Source organism: Colletotrichum destructivum, chromosome 1, assembly GCF_034447905.1.
Source record: "Colletotrichum destructivum chromosome 1, complete sequence".
NCBI lineage: Eukaryota > Fungi > Ascomycota > Sordariomycetes > Glomerellales > Glomerellaceae > Colletotrichum > Colletotrichum destructivum.
This window is the reverse complement of record NC_085896.1, coordinates 7019031-7029352: the sequence shown is the minus strand read 5'-3', so window position 1 is coordinate 7029352 and position 10322 is coordinate 7019031. Positions and strand designations below refer to the sequence as shown.

Genomic DNA, 10322 nt, shown 5'->3' with positions numbered 1-10322 from the left:
AAGGGATTGATGCCACTCGTGTACGTACATCTACTGAAGGTCCACCAGATTAGTCTAGGCAACAAAACCACATTTATTATCCCACTAGCTAAAGCTGGTGTGATAATGAGGGGGCGCAACAACAAAGCTGTTGCGGCATACGTGACTACTAGCAGCAGCTTTCTTGTTTACAGTTTTGCAGCCTCTTACAAGGACAGGAATGCTACAATAATCTAGACCATGCTGTGACTCTTCTCGTGAGCGATAAATGAAAGCTTCTCCCCGCCCTTCCTGTGTTACGCATTAGCAATAAGACACATAGATAATGCTGAGAGTAGCATTAATGACTTAGTAGCTAGTAGAAAGACAGGTAGCCATAAGATTTACAGCGAATAACTCTCTAACGCAAACTTCAAAAAGAATACACGGCCCGACTGACATCCAACAGCTATTCTCGATCCTTCCACCGCGTGACATGCCGCTCGGTATTCCGGAGGTAACCAAAGTATGTTGTGAGAGTTATTCGCAATCCATACGCCGTGCTGTGAGAGCACATGATGCCGCTCACCAGGCTCTTGACTTTGTTTCTGGATCGTCACCTCGAACACGTTTTCCAGGCTGCGGTGGCCCTGCAGCGTCTGCTGGCACTGGCCGGTGGCCGCGTCCCAGACCTTGACGGTGTTGTCGTCCGAGGCTGATGCAATCTGGTGCCCATCCGGCGAGAAGGCCACCGACGTGACCCCATCGCTGTGGCCCTCCATCGTCTGCTGGCACTGGCCGGTGGCCGCGTCCCAGACCTTGACGGTGTTGTCGATGGAGGCTGATGCAATCTGGTGCCCATCCGGCGAGAAGGCCACCGACGTGACCCCATCGCTGTGGCCCTCCATCGTCTGCTGGCACTGGCCGGCGGCCGCGTCCCAGACCTTGACGGTGTTGTCGATGGAGGCTGATGCAATCTGGCGCCCATCCGGCGAGAAGGCCACCGAGTTGACCTTGCCGCTGTGGCCCTCCGTCGTTCGCAGGCACTGGCCGGTGGCCGCGTCCCAGACCTTGACGGTGTTGTCGATGGAGGCTGATGCAATCTGGCGCCCATCCGGCGAGAAGGCCACCGAGTTGACCGGGCCGCTGTGGCCCTTCAGCGTCTGCTGGCACTGGCCTGTGGCCGTGTCCCAGAGCTTGACGGTGCTGTCGTAGGAGACCGAGGCCAGCTGACGCCCATCCGGCGAGAAGGCCACGGACCTGACCGGGCCGCTGTGGCCCTCCAGCGTCTGCTGACACTGGCCGGTGGCCGCGTCCCAGACCTTGACGGTGTTGTCGATGGAGGCTGATGCAATCTGGCGCCCATCCGGCGAGAAGGCCACCGAGTTGACCGGGCCGCTGTGGCCCTTCAGCGTCTGCTGGCACTGGCCTGTGGCCGTGTCCCAGAGCTTGACGGTGCTGTCGTAGGAGACCGAGGCCAGCTGACGCCCATCCGGCGAGAAGGCCACGGACCTGACCGGGCCGCTGTGGCCCTCCAGCGTCTGCTGACACTGGCCGGTGGCCGCGTCCCAGACCTTGACGGTGTTGTCGATGGAGGCTGATGCAATCTGGCGCCCATCCGGCGAGAAGGCCACCGAGTTGACCGGGCCGCTGTGGCCCTTCAGCGTCTGCTGGCACTGGCCTGTGGCCGTGTCCCAGAGCTTGACGGTGCTGTCGTAGGAGGCCGAGGCCAGCTGGCGCCCATCCGGCGAGAAGGCCACCGACGTGACCCTGCTGCTGTGGCCCTCCAGCGTCTGCTGACACTGGCCTGTGGCCGCGTCCCAGAGCTTGATGGTGGTGTCTTCCGAGGCCGATGCAAGCTGGCGCCCATCCGGCGAGAAGGCCACCGACTCGACCGAGTTGCCATGGCCCTCCAGCGTCTGCAGACATGCGTTCCAGTTTGCGTCTATCCCTGTCATTACAGTAATCCAGGCTGGTGCTTCTGCTTGGAAAAGTCGTCTCACTACGCTGTGGGTAGGACTAAACAACAGAGCAGCTATGTAAAGTTGCAGCGGGAACCTTTCTACACATTGTTTGTGAGATAGGATAAACCGAAGGGCATCTCGGACGAGTTCTTCAAGTTGTGTTCCTCCTGTGCCTGCCTGTAAAAATGTCAGATGGTATTCTAAAACACAGAAGTGTTGTCAGACTTACAACTAACGTTTCCAGTTTCTGAATTGCTACCACTGCTTGTGGCATGCCTTGCAAAAGACTCTGAGCCTCTAACCAGTGGAGATAGTGCCTTTTAAGGAAAGTGTGAACCCTGGCGTTGTCCTGCACATCGCCGCACGCCGGGCTTTCTGCAGTATTCGAGTGCTCGAGGTGGTCGACCCAGTGTGTACAGGAATACCTCAGAGAGGCCAAAGGATCGGGGTCAGGTGGTGACACATCCTGTATGCGGACGCCAGGGGAGCGCAGCGTATAGATGTTGCGTCTGAGCGTGCTGAATAACGCGTCCAGAGACCTCGAGAAGATGATGCGGTGCTGGTGCGCGATGCCGGACGGGAGAATCTGACTGAATGCCGTGTATTTCTTGTTCAGCAGGAAGTCCTTGGCTGACTGGTGCACAAAGTAGACCGTGTCCTCGCGAACGGTGAGAAACGAGCCGCAGAGGCTGATAATCTCCTGGAGGGACTCGTGATCGTCCGCCAGATCACGGCACTCTTCGATGAGTGTGGCGGACTCGGCGAGTGAAGGTGGGCGATAGGCCGTCGCCACGAGAGCAAGGATCTGCCTACAGAGCTCTATGTCCTCTTCTCCATCAATTTGTTGCATCATCCGTTCATAGAAAGCATCAAGTCCTCGTGGGAAGGACTTTATCTTCTGGGAAGCCTTCCGCCGGTGTGTCTTCTCGAGTTCTTGGCAGACTAATGCAACCCAGAGAAATGTGCCGTCCGCATTGGATACTAAATACTGACGTACTTCGCTGGCGGTATCGTCTCGGTAGCCCTTCAGTTGGCTAAGCCGTGCTATCTTGAACGCGATATAGCTGTCTACGGCTGTTGAGACTGACTTCGCGTTGACCTCCAGTGATAACCTCTGCGCTACGGTGCGTAGCCGTTCTTCGATCTGCAGCCAGTTGCGGCTTGAGACGAGCCATTTCGCACCGGTTGACTGCGACGTTTCTGCAATCAGGTCGAGTAGCTGTTCAAGGCCCGTTGAGCACTCGTCTAATGCATCGACAAGGAGACAGACGCCTTGCAGCTTCGAGTCGCGGAGCATGTCCATAAAGATCTTCGACATCGCCTGCCATGCATTCACGTCTTCGAAAAGTGCCTTCCCGGCCACATCGTACTTCTTCTTCATGTGCGAAACAAGTGACGGGTCTTGGTCGAGAAGCATGAAGATCAAGCCGCGCAGTACAGCCGTCGCAGTGTTGAGTCGCTCGTCGGTAGCTTGGCAGAAGAAGTAGGACAAGAGCGTCCCCTGAGGGCCCTGAGGGCGTGTTGCTTCCAGCTCGTCGATGATGCCGCAGAGGAGCATGGTCTTGCCCTTGCCGGGGTCGCCCTTGACCCAAAGCAGCCGCTGGTGCTGGTCGTTGCGCCATTGGCAGAAGTCGGGATTGTCGAGCACCCAGACGTAGGCGTCCTTGAGTAAGCCGCCCTTAGTGTCCTGAATGCGCTTCTTGTCGTGGCGCGGGTCGGTGACGCGCAGGTGGGCGAGGCATTGATCGGCGGTTTGCTGGAAGTTAACGATATTTGCTAGGTTTTGACAGGCTAAAAAGTGTTCTAAAATTACATCAGAGGGAGCTGGTGGCTGTTGCTGATCGAGGCCTTTTTGACTTCCGAATTGCATTCTTTGTTTGAAGGTATACTGCTCATCGTCCCAGTTTGGTAATATCGAGAGGTCATCAAGCTCAATATCGAGAGACTGCAAGAAATCGTATTCGGCCTTAGACCAGTCTTTGTCAAACGTCGGGATTGAATTGCTACTTTCATGCCTAGGGAAGTTATCGGACAAGTCCGTGGACAATTGGGATAGAATTTCAAGACCGCTAGGTAGGCGCTGCTGTGATCCCGGGCTGCTTTGTTGCTTCCCGTTTGAGGTAAGTACGCTCCCTAGTGAGACATCGTCCTGTGATTCTACATCAAGATTATTTGCGCTGTCGAATGCCAGGCGCCAGAGATGATTGGCGATGTGCTTCGCTAGCTTGTCCAGTTCTTCAAAATCGCCAGGCCTTTTTGTAGCTGGAGGCATATCTGCCGGGGAAGAATTATTGAGCTGGTCAGAGTCAAGCGCAGAGACATCGTAACTGCACAGAAGACAGGTTTTCGGCGGTCTCCGTCTCTGAACTCTGCTGATTCGGAAAATGGAATTCTGTACTGCAGCACTGTAGTTGCCGTGGTAGGCTTTCAAATGCTCTTTGAATGCATTTTCGTCATCGAACTCAAAAGCCGGCATATCTTTCGGATGGTCGACGTCACACCTCCAAGACACCGGCTTGTGAACAAGTTGCGGCCACTTGTTTGAGTGTGAATCTCGCATGTGTTTGGCCCATAGATCAAATGTCTCAAATGGTGGCTCGTTGCACTTGGCGGAAAGGCAGATAAATGCCTTGATATCTTGGTTAACGTGTCGTCTGGGATTGATTTAGCTTGCGCAATGAAAAGAATCGCGCTGGTGACCTTACTTCCAGTGTCTGGTCTTTAAATCCGAGGCTTTGAGAGGTTGAAAACAGAAAGGACAGGGTCTTCGCGCCTGTCCGTCGTGTGTCTTAGGAGGCTCCGGATAGTCGTCCAAGCCCTCTGCCATGAACGTCGTGCTTTCTTTTGAAGAGGATACAATGGATCCGGTACTGGCTTTCCGGATACGAGCCATTACAGACTGAGTTGGCTTGAAGCTCGTTGCGTTTGTCTCAGACGCAGCAGGTATAGTCGCCGTCCGTAAACCGACGTTCTTTGACCAAACCTGTCTGGCAGGAGTTGAGGTAGGTGTTGCACCGGCAATTCCTTCATTGAGCCTCAAGGCCGGAGAAGACGTCTTGTTCGTGTCCGTCAAAGTCCCGGGCTCCTTTTCCTCCTTCATTGCCTGACTTTCCATCTTCATTTGGTGTCGACGGAGGTATCTTAGGCGCTGACGACGTGCTGCCATGGACGAAGCTAAATGTTCTTTCAAGGAGGGCGATATGGTTTTGTATCTGAACTGGACGATCTGTCGGGCGAATTCCGTGTAATCATTATCCCCATGCTTTTCGGTGAACGCTTGCACCCGATTTTCGATGCCCGTAGCAGACTGCCTTCGAATAGCAGAACCAAGCTTGTTAAGCCTGGTGATAGTAGCCTCCACAGCGTTAAGAGCCTCTGAAAGAGTTCCCTGCAGCTCTTGATTGTCCTTGAGAGCTGACGAAATTGATATGTTTTGCATCGAATGAGCAGCGAAACGAGAAGTAACTGCAAATGACTCGTTAATGAGACAATCTCAGGAGGTTCAGTATGCAGACATACCAAACTCGAGATTTTTTCGCATTAACTCGAGCAACTGTATCACAAGATTGTGTATGTCGTCGCAGTACTCGAGTCTTTTGTCAAGAGACGCTTTGTAGCTTGCGAAGACACCCAGGTAGGAGCTCCAGATGCGAAATCTCTCGTGTTGAATTTCTGCCGTCTCGCCTGCCACGGAGGGCAGAAAATGCGGTGTGGCATAGCATTTTAAGAAGAGGTCTTCGCACGCAAGAGCGAGGGCGTAAATCTCCCGTTTCTCACTCTTGGCAGAAGCCATAGCTGTAACAAGAATGAGCCTGTGTAATACGGAGATCTGCTCACTGCTCAATCCCAACACACTGTTCTTGAAGGGTTCGGGGTGGTGGCGACACGGCTGATGGACGGGGAATTTCTGCACCAAGTAAGATATGGTGCGGACGGCAGTGGCACGCCACTGTGTGCTTCCACGATTCAACACCGTGCCAAAAGTACCCTCTGCACAGAAAATCACTCAAGTGGCGGCAGAAATAGAGCCTGACCTGGGTCAGCACGTAACCAAATGAGCCCAATAAGAAGCGAGGCTCTCTACCTCTAGCGGCGGCATGACTCGACCATCATGTCGGATAATTTGCCCCTCTCGCAGTCTCAATGTCCTCAATTTCGCACGGCAGCAACACTCTGCACACGCCAACCTACCAGTAGAACTAGCTGGAGGCAGTATGAGTCGACTCGAATTTGACGACTTGAGGCTTCTAGCCGATATCAGACCAAGAATCGCACATTTAATCGCAAAGCAGCTGGTCGACGACAAGCAGTCCGGGAAAATCTCGAGTTTTGATGTGCACAATGCCCTCTGCCTCTTCAGGTATGGGGTCGATGCCATACCTGTATACCTACCATCAGAAAGCGACTTCACACCCGAAAGCTTCAGATACTTTGCAAAGAGGCTCAATCGTCTGCTTGGTCTATTCGAGAACTTGGTCCGCGAAGAGATTCTCGCGGAAAGACCGCTCCGTATTTCTGATGACGGGGCTGATCAAAGTCTGTCACAAGAGGTCAAGAGCGGGACGGAGGAAACACAATGTCACTCATCGGTAGGGTCAATTCCCAAGTCATCTAGATTTCCAAAACTAGAGGCTCTGTCAAGACGAATATCGCCGAAACCGGAGGACATGCCCCATCAATCAGCATTCCTCCGTCTTCCGAGCACAGCCAAAGAGGCTGAAGAGGCAAATCGAATTGTCAGCGAGTTCAACGACAGCAATGACTTGCAGACAACACGGGCTGATCCGAAACCCAACCGCGCCCCTTCAGTAACCCGCAAAAAACTGTTCAACACGGAATCACAGACGACGAGTAGCTCCCAGAATTGTTTCACGAGCCTGTGGGAGTCATTGACAAGAAACATGAACACATCGGGGTGCACATCTACGCATGTCGCAAAGATCCAAGTTCGCCATCCTGGAAGGGCTGCCTTGAAGAGCGACGAAATCGAGCACAAAGTTTTCATTTCATGTTGTCCCAACCTAGACAAGTGGCAGGAAACAACATGTGAGGTGATTTCCGAACTGTAAGCATCCCCTTTCCCGGGTGAGGCCAATTTTAACTGTTGCATCAAAGTCCCCGAAATTCGAATTTGAAGCAAGTCAGGAACATTTGCAAGGTGATCCATGGCTCTCTCCAGGATGGAATGACTCTCAAAATCGTGATACATGACGACGGGATCGTCCGAGATCCCTCTGCTGCCAGACGCATCAGATTGCCGCAAGTGCTTCCAACATTATCGCTGGACACCATACTCCGCGACGACAATCAAAATTTACACACTTATCACAAGATTACGTTGGCGCTGAACCTTTCTTGTAGCCTCTCTCGGATGTACCATGGCGGAATTCGTACTGAGTGGACTTCTCAAGACATTCTTTTTCTCTTCAACCAAGACAAGGGCGCAGTCAGCCAGGCATACAACCCCTACGTGCCTTACTCATTGTCTCAACAGACACATTACACAGACTCTGAGTCGACAGGCATCAGAAAGTTCTCACTTCTCATTGCCTTTGGGAAACTACTTATCGAGATTGCTTTAGGGAGGATTCTTGAAGAATCCGAACTCAGTGATTATCCCCGAGCAGACGTGGCACTCTGGGCAATCATAGATGATCCAAAGGAAGAGATAAGGGCAATCGTGCCGTTTGGGTATGTTGAGGCGATAGAAGAGTGTCTTCAAGCCAATCGAGATGACGATTATGACGAAGAATCGGACGACGGTGAAGGGCTTGATGAAGAACTTCAGATCCTGGGAGTCCTTACATCCGTCATAGAAAACCTTGAGAACAGCAGAACAAGGTTCCTCGGCAACGAGCGCAAGCAGAATCCCGAGTTTGACCCGAATTTCCCGAAAGAATGGAAGGTCTCTCGCAGTCTCCTGAGGCAGACTACGTTCCCGAGAAGCAGCAACTCTCAGAGGCTACTTCATGAAAATTCTGTATTGGTAACTGACATCGCCAATGATGCTTCCGCCCAGTCTCTTAGCCAGCTGTTCGACGGCGGAAACGACTGCATTAAGAGCACAGATGAAAAGTAAGCTTCATGAACTTGTGTAATTCAAAGCTGCAAGACTAACTCGGATAAGGGCTACGTCAGCCGATAAATTCATGTGCCTAGTAAAGGACTTTTACGAAGCTCATATCAAGAACCTGCCTAGGAAAAGAAGGATCCGTATTGCGATCCTAGACACCGGCGTCGACGAGTCAAACCTTTTCATCCGCGGCGTATGCAAGACTATGAAAAGACGAAATGGAGACTCTCCCTTCAGAAAGATCAAATCATTCATTGGCAGATCTGGTTTGGACGAATTCGGCCACGGCACCAACGTGGCGGCTCTGGTGTTGAGAGTAGCTCCTGAGGCGGATCTCTACATAGCACAGATCTCACAAACCAAAGAGGAGGCAAACAAAATTCAGATTGCTGAGGTATGCATTCTTGTTGCCACTGATGCCGTCGTCTTCGAGTTGTGAAACTAATCTGTTATATAGGCCATTGAGTGGGCACGAACGTCCGAGGTTGACATCATCAGTATGTCTTTTGGCATGTCTGAAGATTGCTACGAGATTGAGAAAGCAATTGGACAAGCAGAAAACGACAACATTATTATATTTGCTGCGGCATCCAACTACGGAGGAAACCAACGGAGAGCCTTCCCTGCAAGAATGGACAAAGTCCTTTGTGTACATTCGTCTGATGGAGACGGTATTGCTAGCGGCTTCAATCCTTCCCCTAAGGCCGATCGCGAGAACTTCACTACACTTGGAGAGGGGATTGAATCGGTCTGGGAGGACGGTGTGTACTTGCATGGTACATCATATGCCACACCAATAGTCGCTGGCTTCGCTGCCAACGTGTTGCAGTACATTTGGAACTGTCCACTATTGCAAGAAAGGCATCGAAAAAAGGCATCTACTCGCGTGGGTATGATGAGCCTTCTGGTAGCCATGTCGGAAAAGAGGGGAGACTTTTACTATGTCAGCCCGTGGAGAAGGATATGGACTCTAGAAGAGGGCGAAAGAGAGGATGTCATTGCCTTTAGAATTTCTGAAGCTTTGAAATACGACAGATAGCTCATCGTTGCCGAGAAATAGATTGAATGTAGTCGCAAAGAAACTTCAACATTAGGGCAGACTTGGGTTTCAAGGAGCGGATGATATTGGAAGCAACCTGACTCTAGGCAGGAATAGGAAGAATCCAACTCGCCCCTTCCTCGCCATCATCATTTTGGCCCGTCATCAGCTCCACTTCCTGTGATATTTCTTCCCCCTGAACGTTCTCACTAGTCTGAAGATTCATGTCCGGAACCGTCTCAGACTGTGCCCCACCCTGCATTATCACGTTCTTGTTGTGAGCTTTGTTCCTGATGTCCCACTTCTGATACCAAATCTTCCTGACGCGAAAGGCTACGACGAAGTCAGTAGATCCTTCCCAAGCTTCGCTCTCTGTCTCTTCTCTGACAAATCCAACGTTGCCCTCGATATTGATGGGGCTTCCGGGCGGATTGAGGCCACCAATCAGCTTCAGATTTCTGTTCTGACTGTTGCTACTCTGCAAACTGCCACCCCGACCTATCTTGAACCCGGTTATCATATACAGAGGCTCTCGAAACTGACAGCCCTTCATGTATCTGGCAACTTCAGGCAGCTCCATGCTTTCCGCGATGTATTCTGCCGTGGGATCGAATGTCATGGTTTCCAGTGTCTTGCAAGAGAGTATGTCGTTGCTGTCCTTTTTGTAGTAAATGCCAGCCCCTGCGCCGACACCAACAAGCCCAATCACCTTGGCAAACAAGCCAAGCTCGCCCGACACGAGTCTGCTGCGGGTTGATTGGAATCCTTCTTTGATGTCAACCTTGTTGAGAAGCTCTGTGGGTATGTCGACAATCCCGCGGCGATTGACAGGTACAAATTCTGTCAGATCATCCAGGAGATGGCCAAGTTTGATGGGCCCATCCGGCGGCGGGGCCGTAGTCCAGTTAGGAGCGAGTATATAAGTCTTCACCATTTTCGGCTAAAGTGAAGAAACAAAAGAAGGCAGCGAAAAGTACCATGCAATTTGGCGACAGAGAGGCATACATTGCGGGACGTACCTGGGTTGAGTATTTATCTCCGGAAAACCGTTATCAAAGCTGGAAGCTGACTGCATCTGGGACATTCTTGGCTCATGCAGAAAGGTGCCGCAGTGCAAAATACATCAAACACAGTGCGCACTAGATTGAGCATCATTGGAACAAATATGTATTGTCTCACTAGTACTGCTCAGTGACGTGGCAACACGTCCGGCCGTTCTACTCTGAGGTTGGGTCGCAGTAGTGGAACCTTACCAAACAAATGGAAGACCACCCTCACACCAGTGAGC

General features: G+C 52.0%; 4 protein-coding genes across 4 annotated transcripts; 1 reads left to right on the top strand and 3 right to left on the bottom strand.

The window, feature by feature from the left end:
• Positions 1–359: 359 nt before the first annotated feature.
• Positions 360–1702, bottom strand: CDEST_02087 (Putative WD40/YVTN repeat-like-containing domain superfamily; the record flags this gene model as incomplete). The annotated part of the gene is made up of 2 exons (XM_062918246.1): positions 360–1608; positions 1665–1702. The coding sequence occupies 2 exons, from the start codon at positions 1700–1702 to the stop codon at positions 363–365; spliced, it is 1284 nt and encodes a 427-aa protein (XP_062774297.1). The 3' UTR covers positions 360–362.
• A 1426-nt stretch (positions 1703–3128) lies between these two features.
• On the bottom strand, positions 3129–5788 carry CDEST_02086 (Putative NACHT nucleoside triphosphatase; the record flags this gene model as incomplete). Its single annotated transcript, XM_062918245.1, has 4 exons — positions 5442–5788; positions 4628–5387; positions 3239–4576; positions 3129–3141 (listed from the first exon to the last, which is right to left on the bottom strand). The coding sequence occupies exons 1-4, from the start codon at positions 5713–5715 to the stop codon at positions 3129–3131; spliced, it is 2385 nt and encodes a 794-aa protein (XP_062774296.1). The 5' UTR covers positions 5716–5788.
• Positions 5789–6019: 231 nt separating this feature from the next.
• On the top strand, positions 6020–9135 carry CDEST_02085 (Putative peptidase S8/S53 domain, peptidase S8, subtilisin, Ser-active; the record flags this gene model as incomplete). The annotated part of the gene is made up of 4 exons (XM_062918244.1): positions 6020–6987; positions 7038–7997; positions 8050–8389; positions 8453–9135. 4 exons carry the CDS (start codon positions 6020–6022, stop codon positions 9032–9034), a joined length of 2850 nt encoding a protein of 949 aa, XP_062774295.1. The 3' UTR covers positions 9035–9135.
• Position 9136: 1 nt separating this feature from the next.
• On the bottom strand, positions 9137–10018 carry CDEST_02084 (uncharacterized protein). The gene has a single exon (XM_062918243.1). It carries the CDS (start codon positions 9966–9968, stop codon positions 9138–9140), a length of 831 nt encoding a protein of 276 aa, XP_062774294.1. The 5' UTR covers positions 9969–10018; the 3' UTR covers position 9137.
• Between the last annotated feature and the right edge of the window lie 304 nt (positions 10019–10322).

What these genes read in the sequence shown, in the direction of transcription:
- CDEST_02084 (XM_062918243.1), bottom strand. Translation starts at nt 9,968, where the DNA reads ATGGTGAAGACTTATATACTCGCTCCTAACTGGACTACGGCCCCGCCG.